The sequence below is a fragment of the Rattus rattus genome, chromosome 14, assembly GCF_011064425.1.
Source record: "Rattus rattus isolate New Zealand chromosome 14, Rrattus_CSIRO_v1, whole genome shotgun sequence".
In the NCBI taxonomy this organism is placed as follows: Eukaryota; Metazoa; Chordata; class Mammalia; order Rodentia; family Muridae; genus Rattus; species Rattus rattus.
This window is the reverse complement of record NC_046167.1, coordinates 16,470,323-16,491,628: the sequence shown is the minus strand read 5'-3', so window position 1 is coordinate 16,491,628 and position 21,306 is coordinate 16,470,323. Positions and strand designations below refer to the sequence as shown.

At 46.6% G+C, this 21,306-nt stretch overlaps 1 protein-coding gene across 1 annotated transcript in view; it reads right to left on the bottom strand.

Moving 5' to 3' along the window:
- Positions 1–21,306, bottom strand: part of Sfmbt2 (Scm like with four mbt domains 2) — a 194,296-nt gene that overhangs the window by 172,465 nt on the left and 525 nt on the right. The window contains 2 exon segments of the mRNA XM_032884847.1: positions 3,853–4,009; positions 15,475–15,573. Coding sequence (XP_032740738.1) covers positions 3,853–3,949 — 97 coding nt within the window. The 5' untranslated portion in view covers positions 3,950–4,009; positions 15,475–15,573.

Here is a 21,306-nt window from a genome sequence, read left to right as displayed (position 1 = left end):
CTGTTAAACTCTGCCACATGCAACTCCTCCTCGGGCCTGTGTGCCCAAACAGTTGATTCTCTGAAGGCACGTTCAGCGAGCGATCGGTAAACACACGCGATGTTTATGAGGAGAGATCTCATAAAGCCAGGGAAAATATTTACAGCTGATCCATAAACCTCCTAAACCCACAAACATTTTATCAAGGAAACTCTGACAACTCCTGCGTCATAAATGGTCAAGTGGGAGGCATTTCCCATGATGTCATGAAAGCCCACTGTGAAAAGCCACTACGAACACTTCACACCTTACAAAGAAAGCAGGCGTGTTCCTTCAACAGCAGTTCGGTTTTTGTTTGGTTTTTAACAGAAAGCTATCTGTGGGGCCAGAATATTCTAGGATAAACATAAAGAGAGTGTCTTATGAAAAGCCAGAGCACAAGTGACTTCAAGTAAAAATATAATAAACAAGTGGCCCATACATCTTTTTTTTCTTAATAAAAGCTGGGATCGGCTCACTTTACAATCTGAAGGGAGCCTAGCTTTGCAGGGCTGGATATTAAACTGTGCCTGGAATGGTTACAGTGCAGGGCTCCGGGAACTGGCAGATTCTCCACGAACCAAATCTTGTAGAAGACAATCTCTCACGTGTTAGGCAACTTTTGAAAATATGAAGAGGGATAGGAAGGAGGCTTTAAATCATCTCTAGGTACCAGTAGCTCCTCACATCGCCGGGAGAGGAAAACGGAGCAGTTGGGAACAGCACTCTGAATAACCCGGAAAGGAACTCCAACTGCCAGTCTGCCCTGGACCTGAGCACACAACTGCAGCCTGAAGTTCAAAGCGCGGGTAGGGGGTGAGGGTGTGTGTGTGTGTGTAAGGAGGAGTAAGCCCTGAACTTTTCTAACTGTGTTGACCCATGTTCTCCCAAATAAAAGAGGCCCGGTTGTCTGAACGATATATCCCCAAGGAGTTCCAAGCACAGCAGTAGAGTGACCAAGGCAGGGGAATTAGTACATTTAAGTCTAGCCTGGGCAAGCCATAATCACATAAAGAACCCTGTCTCTTTACCATACACAGACAGATCCACAATATATATGGAGAGAAATATGTTTAACACACACACACACACACATTCTTTGTGTGTGCACATGTATAAGTGTGTGCATATGGGAGCATGTCTGAGGCTGTGTGCATGCAGGTCGGGGCCAATGGTCACTCATCAGGAGCTATCTGTTCTCTAAATAGCTCACCAATTAGGATAGCCAGGAGGCCATCCACGCCTCCTGATCTCAAGGGCATAAGGAATTACTAAGAAACAGGGATGTAAGCCTTTAGCTCAGTGAGAAAGACCTGAGTCAGAAGCTGCACAATGGTTATGTAGAAATCTTAGTGTTAGGGATCAGAGCGCTGCGCGTGATTTAAACCACCCACTCCTGGAGAGTAACGTACAAATCATGAGTAAGCATCTACGAAGCGCTTTCAGCCTGGAAACCCCCAGTCTCTGGTACGGTCCTGAGTAACGTGTCAGTAAGAATAATTTCCTGACAGTAGATCATCCGTAATGAGCTTCAGAACCTACTGACGCTAGGGAGAGATATGGCAGCTGCGTGAACAGGAAAACTTACTACTGGAAACAACACAGCTCCCAGAATGACTCTGTGTGCAGAGGATGCGCTATAAAAATATGGGCAATGCCAGGACCTTCCAAAGTGTCAGAGTGTAAGATTACTTCACTCAGCAGACAGAAAAGATGGCGGTTGAGGACGACTACAGTTGTGCCTGCCTAGCATTCTCTAAGCCACTAGTTCAATCTCCAGCATCATACAAAAAAAAAGTGTGGCTAGAGAGACTCCCCAGTCAGTGAAGGGCTTGCTATACAACTGTTAGGACCTGGGTGTGGATCCCCGGAATCCACAGGAGAGCATACCCGTAATCTTTTAATAGAGACACGGAGACACTTATAGGTTAGCCAGGCCAACCAAACCAGTAGACGCCCTAGTCAGCAAGAGGCCTTGCCTCAAAACATAGGTGGAAGGCTGGTGCAAAGGGTCAGTAGGTGAAAGTGCTTGTGACAGAGACCTGATGACCTCTCCCCCACGTGTGACCCACAAATTCCTGCTTCAACTGTTACTAATAGTCAATAAAAATAAATAAGATGGTGAGCAACTGAAAAAGATACTGGGGGTGAAGAGTATGTACATGCTCACACTGGAGCACATGCAAGAACACACAGAGAGAGGGGGGGGGAGAGGGGAGGAGGGGGAGAGGGAGGGGAGAGGGGAGAGAAGAGGAGGGGGGGGGAGGGAGGAGGGGAAAAGGGAGGGGAGGGGGGGGAAGGGGACAGAGGGGAGGGGGGAGAGAGGAGGAGGGGGAAGGGGGAGGAGAGAAGGGGACAGAGGGGAGGGGGGAGAGAGGAGAAGGAGAGAGGGAGGGGAGGGGGGAGAATGGGAGGGGAGAGAGGGAGAAAGGGGGGGGAGGGGGGGAGAGAGGGGAGAAAGGGAGGGGGGAGGGGGAAAGAAGGAAGGGGATAGAGAGGGAGAGGAAGGAGGGGAGAGAGAGGGAGAGGGGAAAAGGAGGAGAGGAAGGGAGGGAGGAGGAGGGAGAGGAAGAGGGGCAAATCAACAAAAGAACAATTAGTCTGAGCCTTCAGCCTGGGGGGTAAGGATCTCTCAGAAAAGAATTTCCATTTCTCTGCAGAGAACCAAGGTGCCAGCTGTACTTACAGCTATTTCTCATTCATCCGTCATGGTAGAAAAGCCAGGAGGATGGCCTGATTCTGACGCAGACACTATGAGCCTTCGCCCTGCTAAGACAGTCACCTCTTACAGATTTACAGGCCTTCATAGAACAGAGAAATCTGATCCAGTAAGGCCGGTGATATCAAGCAGTGGTTGTATTCCAATCACTGACCAGTTCGATCAGAACACAGAGATGGGGCCAGCAGACGGCTCAGCAGGCAGAGGTCTCCCTCCCAGGTGTGAAGATAGTTGGATTCTCCTCCAACCTGTCCTGTGACTCTGATCTCCACGTGGGCACCACGGCATATGGCATATGAGTGAACACACACACACACACACACACACACACACACACACACACCTTATTATTTCAAAGTGAGGACAAACTTGGCAAATTCATTAGACAACGGTCAACTCTCCCCTAGTTAATGGGCAACGGTTTGTATGAATTCACTGTAGCAAACATTAATAGGGCTCTCTTGCCCTTATTCAATTTGCTGATATATAAATCATGCAATACTATTTTCAGAAAAAAAATAAAGTATCCTTTTAAAATAAACCAGTGCATAAATATTTTTAGGGATGCATTTATAAATTCATTAAATATTAAAATCCAATTAAACACAATCTGGGGGGGGTTGTTTATTTTTTTTTTTTTTGCTTCGTTTGATCCAATTATATCGCACAGACTCACACAGCCTAAATTTCTTTCACACTATATACTTTCCAAACGAATGCTGGCTGCTTTGCAGAGTATGCCGGTAATGTCTTCTCTCACGGTTCTGCATTTCCCATTGAAACTAACCTGGGACACGGCTGAGGGGTAGCACTGCACAGCCACTGAGAACCCCAGAACATCTGTCGGGACGCACAGCTACTTACAGACATTGACCAGCAGAAGACACCGAGATTTAGACTTATCTCACTGTAAGCTAGGCCGCTGACTTGTACAGTCAATATTGACCCAAAACCTTTGTAACTTGAAAGCTGCTGTCTGTGCTGTATCTTGTGGCTTGGGTGGGACAGCAAATGCTATGGGACCTAGAAACATGTCCCCAGTGTTTCCTGAGCATCTCAAGAAAATACTGGCCAATAAACAAAGTATCAGAAAAATCCAATGCACAGAATCCTACCTGTGTCAAGACTCCCATTCCCATTTTCTGGGCTGGTAATCCTTTCCAGAGAGGAGGATGGGGTGTGGATCTTCAAAACTGGCAAACGTCTCTCCATGCTGTTGACTATGCCTCGAGCTCCCTTAATTCATCCTTCAGGGAGCGATACAAAGGCAACCTAAAACAGAAGATTAGAGCCCTCCAATCAGATTCATCATATCAACCCTTGTAGCTCTCCTAAGGCTACAGAACCCTCGTACCAACTCAGAACAGTTCAGAAGCAGGGTAATGCAGCTGCCAACCGGAAATACCAGGAATCAGAAGGAAGGGCACATCGCATCGCTGTACAGAGCTAACAACGAAGGGCACAGCACAGCAAAGCTAACTATTTTCTAGAGCTCGTTAGCAACACTAACATGGACACGTTTTTCACCGACAAACACAGTCCACAACAGTAGCCCACCAGACAGGTAGCTAGCCATTTCCCCTCTGATGCCGTGACGTTGCAAACCCGCCTCAGACTCAGCACCCCACATTCAGCCCTGACTCTTAAGACACCACCCTGTGTCATAGTGAGTTAGGGCTGAGAACAGTGCATATAAGCTTTGGCACACTGGTTTGAGTATTTTCACAAATTAGAGATGGCTATGGCTTTCCTCATCATGTAATAGCTCTACCATTCCTAGTTTCACATCCTTTTATGTCTGGGAAAAGAAAGAGGTATCATTTTAGGCAGATCCCATAGAATCCTACAGCACAGTTCATTTATGCTAGAGCCCTTAGGAAACCAGAAGCCATATTGAATAAGGCCAGCCACCCTCAGTCCTGGTACATGGCACAACCGTGTGACATTTTTAAATGGTTGGTTGGTTGGTTGGTGGATTGGTTCGGTTTGGTTTTTAGAGGCAGGGTTTCTCTATGAAATCCCAGCTATCTTCACTTTATAGACAAAGCTAACGATGAACGTAGAGATCCACCTGCCTTGGCCTCACGAGTGTTAGTATTAAAGGCACCACCACCACTACCCTGCTGCATTTTAAAATATGTATTCATTTGGGGAGAAGAATGTGGCTCTGTTGGGGTGCTGATCTCCAATACCACATAAACCGCAAGTGACAGCCCACACCTGGAGTCCCAGCACCCAGCACTTGTGAGGGAAAACGGGAGGAACAAGGTCATCCTTGGCTTCATGGAAAGTTCAAGGCTGGCCTGGGACACATGCATCCTCTCTAAAAATACTTTTTAATCTATATGCAATTATACATTGTATCACATATAAATTGTTGATATAATTTTATTTACATGCACATATATATATATAATTAATGTGTTCTTTATTTCACATGTAGATAAAAAAAAGTCAGCAAAAAGGCAAAGCTAGACAAGAAAAGAATGAACGTTGTCTAGCAGTGGAATAATGTGTAGCTCACATATGGTGAGTGGTCCAAGAATATCACCTCCTTAACACACACACACACACACACACAAGCACAGAGTCACATACAACACAGACACATTACACATAACACAGACATATACAACACACAGAAAAGCACATATAGAGATCATACACAACACACATGTAAAAGCACATACATGTCACACACAGCACAGATTCACACGCACAAACATACCACATATACACCCCACATACACATATGCCTGTCTACCTCTAGCAGTATTAAGGTTTCTTTCCTAGAAAACACTTGGATCTCTGGTCTGCTGTAGGTTCCTAAGTGACTGAATACAGGTAAGAAAAGAGAAGTGGATCTTGGAGAGAGGGACGCGGGAGAGGCTTGGAGAAGAAATTGATTGGGATGTATTATATGAAAGAAGAACCTATCTTCAATTAAAATAATAATAAAACAAATATCACAATTGCTACATTTTAAAAAAAAAGTGTGTGAATCCATCGTGCAATGGCAAGAAAGTGCGGAAACGGATCTGGTCACCAGGAAGAGGCTGAAAAAAATGCCAGGCACCCAGCACTGAGATTTGACTCCCTGAACATTTATTTATCTACCTGCTGCATCAAAACATGCTGTTGGGAGGAGCGTGGGCTACTTCCCAATCAAAATAGAAAGGAAGAAAATGCCTGGTTCGGACGAGAAAGTATAAATCCACCTGAGGTGGTTCGGTAAGCAACAATCCAGGCACCTGGCTCGCTAATAAAAGCAAAGAGAACAACAGTCAGTGATTCAGAAGCCATGTTGGAAAGTTCCGGGTTTGCCTGTGAGACCCTGACTCACTGAATACGGTGGTGAACAGCCCAGTGTGCAGCAGGACAACCTTGGGCCTTCCCCTTCTTACCACAAACCACAAACCTATGAGCCAGAACGAGGCTCCCTTCCTGTGATGGTTTGTGTATGCTTGGCCCAGAGAGGGCCACTATTTGGAGGTGTGGCCCTGTTGGAGTGGGTGTGGCCCTGTTGGAGTGGGTGTGGCCCTGTTGGAGTAGCTGTGTCACTGTGGGCATGGGCTTAAGACCCTCCTCCTAGCTGCCTGAAAGTCAGTCTTCCCCTAGCAGCCTTCAGATGAAGATGTAGAACTCTCAGCTCCGCCTGCACCAAGCCTGCCTGGATGCTGCCCTGCTCCCACCTTGATGATAATGGACTGACCTTTTGACCCTGTAAGCCAGCCCCAATGAAATGCTGTCCTTCTAAGACTTGCCTTGGTCATGGTGTCTGTTCACAGCCATGAAACCCTAAGACCGCTTCCCTCCGCCTCATTTCATTTATTTGCCGTTTGTTTTCCTCGAGGATTTTTGTTGCAGCGGCAAAGAGCTGACTAACAGAGGAGCAGACGCAGAATAAGAAAGGGCAGGAAATGACCAAAGGGTAAAATTGAAACAGAGACATGAAGAGCGCAAGCCTGAGACATGTTTGAAAGGCATAATCAAACAGAACGTGGTAAAAATAATCCTAACAAAACACCATCTTTTCACAGCATGCAGCCACTGGCGCTACAATAAATCCAAATCCACACGCAGCCAGCTCTCAGCCACTAATGTAGCCTATGGAAATGGGTAGTTCCGGGGAAAGCCTATTAAATGTAAGAATGGCACGCTACTCTCACATAAATTTATATTTACTTTCCTTTCTTAAAAGTCTGTTTTACTTTAAATGGGATGGGAGGTCAAGTCTTACTGGTGACAACTGATTGATCCATTAAGCTCACAAAATAAAGGCGGGATATTTTAAGCTGAAGATTAGCTTACTGCCTATGTCCTCCCCAGCGCCTGGGAGCCTCTGAGCACCGCCCTACCTCTCCACAAAAACAAAAATAAAAGACACGCGTGCTTAAGTTTTTGTTTGTTGTTACTTTTTACGCAGGGTCTCACAAAGCCCAGATGAGCCTCCCACTCTATGTAGCCAAGGCTAGTTTTGAACTCCCGATCCTCTGGTGGCCATATACAAACAGGAGGATGACGGACAGGCATGTTGGCCGTGCCTGGCTAATCATAGGATATTTTGAAAAGCAAATCCTTTTATTAACACCTCCAACATGCAAAAAGAGCTATTTTTAGAAGGAGGCGTATTTCCTTTTCAGTGTGTGTGTGTGTGTGAGTGTGTGTGTGCCCTCATCTGTAAATCCTCCATGAAGCTATACACCCATCCCTGTTGGGCTCGTATTTTTAAATAAACTTGTAATTTCAAAACCAAAGTTAAAGATGTCTATTAAAATGTGGCAGGATTCTTTTTCCCAGGATAGATAAAGAAAGTTCAGCGAACTGCGCCTCTAAGGGGAACCTCCTTTTATTACTACAAGCTATGGCCACAGGGCTGGCTCTGTGCTTTAGAGGCAGAGGAATTACAGAACTAGAGTACGGGAATGTCTTGCGAAAGTCTCCTTGGCACACTGAAAAGAACCATTAACTTGAATATGGAGTAACTCAGCTATTATCGAGCTGTGGGACATAAATTAACCTTTCTGTGCCACACATCTCTCATCAGTTAAATAAGAGATTTGATTACGTGCAATCAAAGATCCTTTTCAACTCCAAAAGGCTGAGCTATAAGGCCTCTTTAGCATTAATTGTGTATTTTCTCTATCAGACTATCATTTTATCTGAATCACATTTAATACAATAAACCTTCTCCCCCTCTTAGACTTGCTCTGTCCCTTCTATATGGGGCGTACTTACAGACTAACTCTAGCATGAGTTAGACAAAGCTTTGTCAAGGTGAAAATGAGTTGGCAAGGACACTCACTGGGTGTGATTAAAAAACTTACCTAAAATCAGAAGGGCGGAATTATCAACTCTGAATGTCATCATCACCCAAAGGAACGTCCCATACATGTCTGGTGATCACGTGGTACCCACCAGCACCACGTGGCTACTGAGCACACGGAATATAACCAGTGTAACTAAGGATCTGGATGTTAATTTCAGCATTTGGAGGCTGGGGGAAAGGAAGATTTGAGACAGGTTCTCCGATAGCTCAGGTTAGTCTCAGACTAACTATGTAGTGAAGAACGACACTGAATTCCTGATTCTTCTCCCTCTGCGGCCCAAGTACTCAGATCATGGGTGTGCTGCACAGGATTAATCACAGCGAGTTGATATTTAAATATCTGGAGTTGGGGAGATAGTTTAATCAGGTGATTGATCGCCTTGCAAGCATTAGGATTTGCTTGCACGCACTCTCCAGACAGCGTTTAAAAGAAACACCAGGCACGGGGCACTCACACAATCCCAACACTGCAGAGCGTGAGACAAGCAGACCCGTGGGACTCACAGGCTGGCCAGGCCACCCTACTTAGTGAGCTCCGGTGAGTAGATACAGGGTAGAATGAACTCAGACTGGACTCACCGCAGGAGCTGAGAAGAAGCCCTTTAAACTCCTAGGAACCTTACAAGTTGAAAACACTCCCGGGGAGATTTGACGTCATATGCTCGTTAGGGTCTGTTGTGAGCAGACTTGGGTATTTCCTGGTAACCCGACTCAAAGATCATGTGATATTGGAGTAGGAGGTTTGACTGGGGTGACTTTAGGATGCGGGTTCCGTGGTACACAAAGCAAAGAATCCAGAAAAAGAACTGTCAGGCAAAGACACACACAGGGAGAGCCGCAGATAGTGAGCAACCTTGAGTGTGGACATCCAAAGTCCAACTCCAGGGCAGGGAGAAGCCTTCAGTTCAACCGCCCCATCACACATTGTGCAATAAAAAGGCTCCCGACTAAATAAACAAACAAAAGAACCACAAGACAGGCAGGCAGGCAGGCAGGCAGACAGACAGACAGACAGACAGACAGACAGACAAATGAGCAGGCAGGCAGACAGATGCATGAGCACGCGCACGCACGCACGCACGCACACATACACACAAACACACGCACGCACACAACTTAAATACCCACAAATCCAGCAGCGGTACACTGGGAAGCCACATGCGAGAGACTTTGGAACACGTCCTAAGCCACCACCAATTCTTGGCTCTCTCAAATAAACTAATCACTTAATTTAATAACGTTAAAAGGGAACATAGGGATTTCAAAGCCCAAGAAACTACAAATGATCCCATTTCCTTCTACTAGCAGCACATGACGGGCTTTCTCTAGCGTCACTGAGCGTGCTAGCCTGGATAGCCGACATTGTCAATGGAGAAGCAATCTTAGAAACCGACCTGTTTGTGTTACCCTACAACTACTTCCTTTTCTCGTTTATTCGTAAATTCACAAGAAAAGTCATCCCACCTGAAAAATGTTGTCGAGTGCAAAGCTTTTCTGGAAGCAGAGGAAAGTCCGTGAATATATCAATTAATAACTCAGGTATCTGCAGGTTTCTGTGGCACTTATCAACTGGGGGTTGTTAATAGAGTCTTTGTGACACCAGTGATTCAACCCTGTATTCATTTCCATATCACAAGACGACAGCTCATGGAGTCAGCTGATAAGAGTCAGGGTCGATCCTATCTGCAACCCCCCAGAGGCAGGACTACCAACACAGTTTTATAAGGGTGCCGGGGGTTGAACTCAGGCTCTCAGGCCTGCCTAGCAAGCCCCTTCCCTCAGTCGGCAACCGAAAAATTCGGGGGAATAAAATTAAATAAAATAGTAAACAAAATATATCTTTAACCCTAATACCTAGGCCTCTAGTACCGTCTTGTCTACTCCAGTCTACACTGGAGCTTTCCTGACTGGACACAGTCCTGTCTAGAGATTTCACTGCCTCTCCCCTTTTCACAGCATCTGCTGCTGTCCTTTGGCTTCTGACTGTTGCGGGAGGTGCACGCTCTCCGATGGTTCCCCAGGAAAGGACTGAGTGCCGTATGCGCCAGGCCTGGTCTCCCTGACAATGTTTCTAATGCACTCGCATAATTTAACCTATCCCTGAGGTGGATGGAGATATGATAAGTTGGTGGCCAGCAAGATAAAAGCAACTGTCGCCAAGTCTGATGGCCAGAGTTCAATCCCAGGGTCCCACTGGTGGAGACTTCCACACACTGTGATGGGCATGTATGAGTGTACACACACACACACACACACACACACACACACACACACACACACACACACACACACGAACACACACGAACACATTTAAAAATGTCATGTAAAATAAGTTTTAATCTTTGGTTAGAAAACCACCTATCCTCAAAAGTGAGGGAGGGCATCCTCCATGGCTGCCAGTCTCCACCCTCTAATGTCATCTGACATCCGGGCCTTTGGAGGCTCAGAAATGTCCCAAGAGTGTCCAGTGGCAATCTATTTAAAGGTGCAGAGGTACTCACTGGCTTCTGCCAACTTCCTTGACTCTAGGTCACCTTATGGAATTATGGTTAATTTCCTCAACTTCATTTTCTCGTTCATTCCAATACTCATGCATTCAAAGGCTAGACCTCCTTCCTTTCTCCTATCTTACACCATTTTAAAAACATAAACAAAACTTAAATTAGATCCTTGCCTTCCTAATCTACCATCGGGAGCATATCCTCAGCGTCTCTCTGGCTGCTATCCACTTCCGCAAACTTTATTCTCCAAAAACCTCTTTTTACACTTGCGGTTATTTCTCTTATTCCCTGACTCAAAAATAAAAAAGAAAGGTAATTATTTTTCCCCCGGTAGTAAATAAAATGCAAAGATTTACGCTAAGGCGTACTAAGTCCTGAGTGTCTGAATCGCAGCTACTGTCACTCCACACGCTGGGACTTCCAAAAGGAGCTCGGGAAACCTTGGGATCTTTCGAAAGATGCCAATCCAAGATGAAAACCTCAAAGGCATCTAAAGGAAGCACGGCCAGATTGGGGACCAAAATCTGATCTCTGGAAAACCAGAGTCTCCGTCCGTGTTCCTAAGAAGCGACGTGCTTCTGGGAATAGCTGGGAATCACCCGAGACCGGGGAGACCGCTTAAGAGCAGCGTTAAGTGCCGGGCGCCCCGACCTCCCTTTTAGTTTATGCACCTTGTCACCCCGCTCATTCTGGTAATCATGCCTGACTAAGTGTGTCGCTTGGGGCTTTCACCAGCCAACGCTCAGCCTTCCTGAGAACAGACAAGCCCTGCCTCCTCCCATCACCAAACAAGACAGACTGATTGTCCGGGGCAGAAGGTCCGTGGAATGGTGCCACCTACCATCCGATCGGAGTTTGACTTACCTTGATTAAGACAGCAATTTACTCCCCATTTTTCAACCAGACTTCATTGGTTTTCGCTCTAAATAGATTGAAATCTGACACTAATTGCTGCCCCGGCATAAGAAATGCTAATTTCTTGCAATCAGATTCATATCCCAATACTGGGAAATAAGATATGTTGGAAATAGCAGGCATTCCAGGAGAAAATACCAGGGCTGGAGCCAGCTACCACCTCCCATGGTCACATTTTGTCCCTAATTCACTGAGTTTAATGGGCCTCCTTAACTCGGTCCTCAAGCACTATACGCTATAGGAACTATAAAGGGAGCAGGGTCAGCCGCTCACAGAGGGGCATTGCCTCCCTGGCTACGGAAATGACTCCCCCGTTGATAAAGCACTTGTTCTGCAAGCACAAGGGCCTGAGTTCAAGTCCCAGCATCCACATAAAACAAAACCAAATATGGTAAATACCTATTACCCCAGTACTGAGTGGCCAGCCAGTCTATCAGAATCAGTGAGATCCAGGTTCGGCGTGAGTCTCTGTTTCACAATATAGTGGGAAAGACACTGAATTTTCACATGCATATGCACACTCACACATACCACAGACAAAAATAATTAACTAAAAATTTAAAAGTAAGCCTCTGTTGTGGTTAGCTTTAAGCATGAACTGGACACAACCTGGAATCAATCACCTCGGAAAAGAATCTCAATGAAGTATTGTCTACATTAGGTTGGCCTATGGGCATCTCTATATGGAAGTATCTTAACTAAACTAATGGATGCAGGAAGATTCAACTCACTGTGGGCGGCACCATTCCCTAGGCAAGGGGGTCCTGAACTGTATGTCTATGAGTGGAGAGGCTGAGTCCAAGCAAAGATTCATTTCCATCTGCCCTTTACTGTGGATATACTGTGGCTAGCTGCTCAAAGCTCCTTTCTTTAAGTGGTTTGGATAAAAGACAAATAAATCCCTTTCTCCCCTTTGCTTTTTCTCAGGAAATTAATATCACAGCAACAGGAATGTAACTAGAACAGCCTTCTATGAGAAGGAACAAATTACAACATTCCGGTCAGCTGTACTCCATCTTAAAAGTGCACTCATTTATCAGCTAGTTAGTCACAAGTTATTCATTCACTATAAAGAAAGATAAGATTGTGAACTAGCCAGTTAAAACCCACTATAAGTTGAGATTCCCTTATCTAAAATTCTTAGCACCAAAAGTGTTTTGGGTTTCGGATTTTTTTTTTCCCTCAGAGTTTGGAGGATACAAATACATGATGTGATGACAGAGAACCAAGTCTAGATATGAAATTTATCGTGTTTCTTATACACACAGCCTGAAGTTAGCCGATATCAGGGGTGTTGTTGTTTTAAAAACCGAGTATCCAGTCAAGACCGGTCTCGAACTCACAATGTCTCCAAAGTCTCCAAGTGCTGGGGTCTCTGATAGATACCTCGATTCCCAGCTATTTTACAGGGTTGCTAACAATATGAGCCCGAAACAGAACTTCATGGTGTGGACTTTTCCACATGCGGTGCCCTTCAGTTCTCAAAAGGTTTTCAATTTCAGAGCATTTTTGCATTTCAGATTTTTGGATTAGGAAATTCAACCTGCATACAAGAGGTTTTGGCACCAGAGTACCAAATTAGGGTTTCTTGTGCCAGGAATTTGCATCCAAGCCACAAAGGATTAAATCTGGACATAGAATCAAGCAAAAGAAATTTTTAAAAAAGAATGAATGAAAGGAAGGAAGGAAAAGAAGAAAGGAAGGAAGGAAAGAAGGGAGGGGGGAGGGAGAGGAGGGGTAGGCAGGGGAGAAGAGAGGAGAGGGGGCAAACCCCTCTCCAGGGTTCTCCTTTCTCCTGGTCACACAAAAGTAGAGTGTTTCTCTCCCTTACTTGATTAACCTAAAAGCTTTTTTTTTTTTTTGAGGTAATGTCTCACTATGTAGATCAGGTTGGCCCAAATTCAGATATCCACCAACCTCTGCTTCTTGAGTCTTGGGATTAAAGATGTTCACCACCAAGCCTGGCCCAAGAAGAAACTTAAGTTTTAAAATTTGCACAGACATGGTTCCCCTGATTCCATTGCCCAAACTCCAAATATGAGATCTTGCAAATATGAGAATAAATTACAGCGTCATCCCACATTCCTAGAAGGTGAGACTATTAAACGTCTACTCCACGTTATGCAACTACACAGGAGTTGATTAAGACTAACCAGACAGTGACTACTCAGTCATGAGAATTCGGATGGTGAAGAAATTTACAGGAGCTTCCTGTGCGCTGGACTGCATAGGTGCTGTCTAATGGACAGGGTCCAGTGTTCTGGGCGATGCTTAGGAAACGAGAACTTCAAACCAGACAGATGCCCGGCCACGGTCTACAGGCCATAGATGGCATCAACCAACCTTACAATAGGGAAACATTTCCTAGGCACGATAGCGCCTGCCATGCAAGTATGAGGAGTGAGTTTAGATCCCCTGCACTACATAATAGGCCCCGTCTCCAGTCTCAGTGGTATGGGGGGCGGGAAGAGGCAGATCCCTGGAGCTTGGAAGCCAGAAGGTATAGCTCAACCAGTGTGATCCAGGTTCAGTGAGAGACCCTATCTCAAACATCAAGGTGGGGAGCAAAGGAAGAAGAGGTTCTAAACCACTGGTCTCCACATGCATTTACACACACATGGACACACGTGCACATACCCACGAAGTCGCACATACATATACCACACACAACCCACCTAGACCATATAAACACGTGCACAAAAGCAGTTCAAGCAGGCAACCAGAACAGTGAAATGACCACCAATCCTGGGAGCGACCTCTTTAAAATCCTGAAATCAGAAAAGGAAGCCTTCAGAGCTCCACCGTCTGAGGGGAAGTCACACAAGTCTGGGGGATTCCGTGTGTGTAAGACGCAGATTTGCATATACATCGAACTTTAATAAATCATATCCTTTAAATGCACGGGGATTTAGCTGAGGAAACTGATAATTTACGCAGAGTAAATAAAAAACACCCTAGTTTACTTAAGAAAGAGCTCAGAAAACATATAGAAATTTGCAGAAGACAGATTGTCCCACCTCATGACACGAGAAGACACCGTTATCAGGTATCTTCATACCAAAAAGCCACACAATTGATCCTCACAAGGAAAGCAAATATGTGTTAATGTTTTGAGTCAGGCAGCATTCATAGCTGTACTTGGTCACGTTCAGCCTCTGGGCTGTAGGTTAAGCCAGCGTGATACACTGTATAGAAATATCACTTACCAACATGAAATCCTAGACATTTTAACCCCTCCAAGTACTAGGCTCTCAGCTGCAAAACAGAAGCCTTCTCAAATGGGGCAAAAAGTGAATAAAACAATGCACCAAAATAAAAGAAGGCCTCAATCTTCTCTTCTATAAGGAAGATAACCTCTGGTCTACCTGGAGATGTGTCTTAGTATCTGGAGACAGACATTTAAAGTCCCTCAATAAAATTGCCATTTAAATTACTTATGATATTTGAAGGGAGGGCTGGGGAGATATCTGTCTGCAAAGTGCTTGCCACTCAAACATGAAGTGCAGTATGGTGGCACACGCTAGTAATCTCAGAACTTAGGAGATAGGCACAGTGGGTCCCTGGGGCTTGTTTGATTAGTTTAATCCATAAGTCCCAGGACAGAGAGAGAGGCTATCTTAAAAACCAGGGGAATAGCACATGAGACAACTCACAGAGTTGTGATCTAATGGGCTCTCGCCTCTGCCTCTGCCTCTCCTCTCCCTCTCTCTCTCCCTCTCCCTCTCTCTTTTGCTCTCACTCTCTCTCCAATGAAGATCTGTAGGCAATGTCTATACTGGCTCCCAACTGTGATTCCACGATGCAGCAATAAGACTCCCAAGAGTTCAAGGCCAGCCTGAGCCACAGAATGAGTTCCTGTCTCAAAAGTAATAAAGGATAAAGGAACAGTACAACACAATAGGAAGAGTGGCCGGCAAACTGCAGGAGTTTAAGGCGGCCGCCAGTAGCATTAAGAACAATTGTGAACAGCCAGATTAATCCATGACACTCACAAACTCCTCTCGGGATCTTCAGAGATGGATGTCCTCTGTCAAAGCGACCTGGTGCTTAGCAGGAAACCTTGCAGGAACTTGCAGTTGGAATTCCAGTCTCTAGCAACACAGAGTTCAGTACATGGATTAGTCTTGAGCAAATGTGAGGAAAAGAAAGCAAAACGACTACATTTACCAGGGATCAGCACGGTCCGATATCTCTTTTCCTCAGGAAATAAAACTGTAGGGGGAAAAACTCCCAGAATAAAAATTTGCCCGCCTTAAGTTAAAGGAGGTTGCCTGGGCATTTGAACAGCACAGAAGGCACATGGGTAACCATATCACATTCTGCCTCTCTGATGTGTCACAGGGACCTTCCAGAGCCCCTCCTCTCCCCTCTCCCAATAAGATTACTGGATGGGTGTTGAACTAATACAGCACGCTAAAGAAAAAAAATGGGTCAAAACCAGATAAGGAGAAAGGAAGGAAGAATGGATGGAGGAATGGAAAGAGGAGGGAGGGAGGGAGGGAGGGAAGAAACCTGATTAATTAAAGAATAGGCCTCATGTAGGATTTCAATATATAGATTGAAACACACGTGTGCTTAAGCGTGCAAAGAGTAATAATAAAAAAATCCTGGGCTGAGAGATGGCTCAGTGGTTAAGAGCACCGACTGCTCTTCCAGAGATCCTGAGTTCAATTCCCAGCAACCACATGGTGGCTCACAACCACCTGTAATGGGATCCGATGCCCTCTGCTGGTGGGTCTGAAGATAGTAACAGTGTACTTAACTCTTACAAAAAATAAAAAACTGCCCTGATCTTACAAAGGATCTACTGCCCAGTGGCCAAACTCGAAGGCGGAACATAGAAGGCTTTGAGTCTTCCGGTAGATAGTGGACACTTGCTCACTGGCTACCAGTATGTCCTAGTCATCAAGATACAATGCAGATATTAGCCAAAGCAGTCTGATTACCCACACAGTCTTGGAGAGGGCTGTGCACAGAGCTTCCTGGAGAGGAGCATTTGATACCTAGGGATGATTACGCTCAAGTCAAACCAGGAGTGAATTTCTTCATGAGCTGCATCCAAAGAGGCCTCCCCAAACCCAGGCCCAGCATTACTCTTCAGAGCAGAAATCAAAAACAAGGCCTCATGTGGCTCTTACATCACTGGACAAGCAACAGCACTTGCTTCTGCACCATGGCCTACGACTGGCCAGATGCTCTCAGACCTTACGTCACCCACACTGTCACCTAAGGCCAGTCCTGTCCTACTAGGCTTTGGGGACGTGAAGCCCGAGCATACTTAGTATGGTGTGTCACGGCCTTCGTCTCTTTGTTTCTGGTCCCTCATGGTAACAGGGACATCACCCAGTCAGTCTCCAGTCTGGTGTCCTTTTGCAGACGAGAAGGCTCAGACTTGGTAGCTACATTCATCCCAGGTCAGACAGCTCAACAGAGCCGTCAATCTCTGAAAAGCAGAGGCCACACCTCCTAACTTTCCCCTCGCTCCTCCTATCAGCAATCTTCCTTATATACAAACGAGGCAGACACGACTGGGTTATCAAACTGAATGTGCAGGATGACCTTCCAGTTTGTTGCAGCAAGTCGGGGTTTCCCTAAGTTTACTTTCAATTGTAGACCAGGGACAGCAAGTTAATAATTAAAGCAATGTGGATGTGAGATTTGGGGATGGGGGGCATAGGATGCATTCTGTATTACAAATCTCAGTATCAGTTTGGTCCTTTCCAGGCTTCTACTTCCTGACAAGATAAATTCCCTTTTGATCCCTGCAGCCTTACGTAAACACAAAGTCCCTAATCCTGAAATGCAAAGAGAGAAATGTTATCCATACCGACTAGACCAGCCTGGAGGGTATTTAGACCCCACAGGAGAACTTTTCTTGTTCACGACAAACTTTTCCAGAAGATAAAACTCCTTTTCTGATATCTGCAGGCAAAGTTGTAAGGCAGAAAGTTTGGGGTTTGGGTGCATGGAGCTACAGTCCAAAGCGTATTAAAAAAAAAAAACTGAATCGCATGCATTTGGGTTCAGCTCAGAGCAATGTTGTTAACACTTCCTATTTCTTCCCAGAGTTCTTTGGGGGGTATTATTGCTATGAAGAACAAAAAAAAAAGTCACCTCAGCTAGAGTGGGCAGGAAAGGAATTTTATAAACACACTCAGCAAAACGTAAGGGGTCTTGGAATCTCTGGGGTTTTGCTTTGTTGAGTCAAGAATCATGGAAGTAAGTTATTTACCCTATAAAGGGCCAATGACTTTTAATATGGTCTGTAATATCTCTCAGCCAACCTGACTGTGTGGGGTTCATTGTCACACAAGCAGATCTAGGCAACAGATGGCTGCTGCTGTTTTCTGAGATGCGGGCTGCCCTGATGCCCATCCCTACCCACTGTGTTTGGCACTGGCCTAGGAAGGAGTCTCACCAGCAGCAGAAGAGAACTTGTACAAAGGACCTAGCAAATGTGTACATTTTTCCTGCCCCTCGAAGGTGGGTGGGTCGGTAGGTTCTCAAAGAAAAGCCAAGTTAAAGATCTAAAGGGCTAGGACGGCCCAGGGAGTGCAAATTCAATGCTCAGTTGGGAAAAAGCCGCAGATGTTTGTCTTAAAGAGCCTGGCTAATGATTCCTTCAAAACACCAAAGCCTGTTCCCCACTACGGGAACTGTTCAACCACCAGGAACAGCTCAACCACCATCTCTCACCAGAAAAGAAGCCTGCCTCTTTTTCCCCACCACCTGATAGAAACTCCATCCACTCATTTGGTGTAGCTAGGCCAGGTCTTTTGACTACGGGCACCAGGATGGAGAGAGGGAGTGGGAGGCAATGACCATGGTTTACAATCCAAGGGTGGTGGGCCGCTAATCCAAAGTAGCTTCCCAACCATGGACCAAGAAAGGTCTTCCCATCCCAGTCAGCATCTCCAAGTTTGAGTGCCCCCAAATCTAGTGGTAGCCAGGCACGTGGAGAAAGTAGGGAGCTAATAAGAGTGGACTAAAAGCAAAGGTGCACGAATGTCCCTAGATGCTCTTCCTGGAATCCACCCAATCCACCAACTCCACAATACCTGTAAAACTCCACAAGTGAAATTCAAGAGTTTGGGCACTCTCTCCGAATCAGGCTTTCCCGGGCTTTGACTCTGAACTCCTGGATGCCGCAGTGGCAACCAGGAGGTGCCCTCACACGTGCTACTCCCAGGGCTCCAGAGTCCCCCCCCCCTCAGATTTAATGCGCAAAGGTCCCCACACTCCACGTGCCCCAAGTCCCCTCTGTGTAGCGATGGACGCTTGAACTCAGCTCCTCCCTTTTCCCACCGCTCCCCCTGTAAAAGGAAGAATTGGGCCCTGCGACAACCCTGTGGAATATTCTTTGGAATTACCTGGATACTCGCTTCCAAGGCCCGACCCGATGCAAAATTGTAGGTTTGAAGCCTTGGGGTGAGCTGCGCTCATCAGCCGCAACGCCCGGAGGAAGAGGGGAGGGAACCATGGCTGAAATCGCAGTTTACAAACACAGAACCATTTTGTGTTTGTCCCCACCTCAGCGGAGCCCACGGATGTTCCCCGAGGACGCGCTTAAGCGCAGGCTGGGAGTGCCGGGGACGCGCCGCGCGCTCCTCCTGGGAAGACGAAATGCTTCTTGTCCCGCCAGCCACCAATCGCTCAGGTGGGAGGAGATAGAACCTGAGCTGGGGTCTGTAATTCCCATCTCCCATCCACCCGACTCCGTGAGCGGACTGAACCCCCCGACTTTGCGGAGTCTGAGCGACCCACTAGAATCACCCTCTGGCTTCCTAAAACTGCAGGGTGACCACGTTGTTGCAGTAACTACAGACCTGGCCAGTGCTGTTTTAACCCAATCCTCTAAAAAACGCCTTCTCGACCTCGCCCATGCGCTTTCCCATTCGCTGGCGGAATAACGTCCTCCCAGAGGAGCCCTCACTAGAGACCACAAGCGACTGGCGCGCGTGACTAACGCCCACTCTCCTAGGGTCTTTTCTGCTGGACCCGCGGCTCTACCCTACTCCTTTGCTGCGTCGTGGACACGGGCGACCCCTGTCGGGGACCCCTGTCTAGCTAGGCTACTACAATCATACATTGAGTGGCTTTTTTTCCATGTCCTGGGCTTTCCTAAGAATCCCCAGAGTGACTCCAATTTCTCTGTCTAAATTCCACTTCTAGACCTCCCCTTACGCATCCACACCCCGGATGCGGACCGTTCCCCAGCGCTCCAACTTCCATTCGCACCCTAATACTACAGCCTAGCCCCGATGGAGGGCGCCACTCTCGAACAGTCCAGTGGGTGCCCAAACTGAGCAAGGGACAATTCCTACCTAAAATGCACTCCCCCCCCCACCTTGCTTAGAACGGAAAAATCGAAAGTGACCTGGCAACTCTAGGGGCTGACCTTGTTTGCTTTTGCTGGGAGGTCCGCGCACTTCCCCCACGGGCCCCCCTACCTTTGAGGGGAGTGCGCAGGAAAAACAAGGGCCTATCACTGACTGTGCCTCATACCTAATCTCCCTGGCACATAAAATCCCACTGACTGCACGCAGCCCTCGAGATTAAACAGAGTACCCTGGACAGTTAGGCTTTTTTAATAATAATCACCTCCTCGCTCCGCCTATTCGACGCAGGATCCATCGCTGAGGAAGAAAGAAAACACGTCCCCTAGAAAAGCGAAATTAATCATTCCCTCTGCCCTCGTGGATTTTGCACCTCGTGTCAGCAGTTTGTCACGTCAGATCGTGGCCGAGTCTGGTTCTGAGACTCATACGCACGTTGGCGTGGGGGAGGGGGGGTTTCTTTAAACACACCCTAGCGACTGACTGCACATTCTGAGTTGTACACGGCCCCAAAAGCACACACACGAGGGAAGCAGTTGCGCTTGGATACCCTCGTTCTGGCCCAAGGCACCCCTCCACCCTGTATCCTCTAGCAATGGACTTAATACAGATAAACCACGGAAAAAACTGGAACAGCTCGCTCCACTTCTTTTTTCCTATTTAATTCGCTAAAGCAGCTCCTGGAGTAACCAAAGAGAGTCGAAACTAAGGCGTGGCCACTTCAGTTGGGTTTTTTCCCACCTCAAAACCTTTATTTTCAGTTTTTAAAAGCCACCTTAGCCCGCCATATTGGAACTGGCACGGTGTCTAAAGACTCCTTCCCCGCTGCTGTAGCGCTTCCAAGAAAACACAAGTATTGCCTGGGCTGGGGACGTGTGTCCGGCCACCGAAATTCAACCTCTTCCCACCCTCAATACTCTCCTTTTCCCAGCCTAACCCCGTTCAGCCGCTCCAGGTAAAAAAAAAAATCAAAAAGAAAATCCAGCAGTTCCTGCCGTTGCTTTTTTTTTTTTTTAAAGAGGATTTCAGCAAGACTACACGCACATAAAAATAAATAAATAAACTCCAGAGCTCGATCCTGCTAGAAATTCTGAAAAGAGGCAGGATGAGTGTACACAAGGAAGCCCCAAGTGACAGGATATTACTTCAAAGGGTGATAAAAATGAACAAAAAGATCGTCCTTGCTAGAGCTCGCTCCGAAACTACTATTGACAATTTCAATTCCGCTGCACAAGGCAAATGTTTCCAACCCGGCGATTCCAAATGTCTGCGCGATTTTTGGAAACAGCCCCTACCCCACCCTTGCTGCTCTCCGATCCACCCCCCCCCCCCCATCACTTTCCTCTCTCCAACCCCCTAACCCCCAAATACACACCAAAAGAGGGAGACCCCCAGCTCCGAGGAGACGCGGGAACCCGGGGTAGGTGGCAGAGGAGGCTGCGTCGCTAAAACGAGTGCATAAACGAGGAAGGTGGGCGGCGGGGAGGG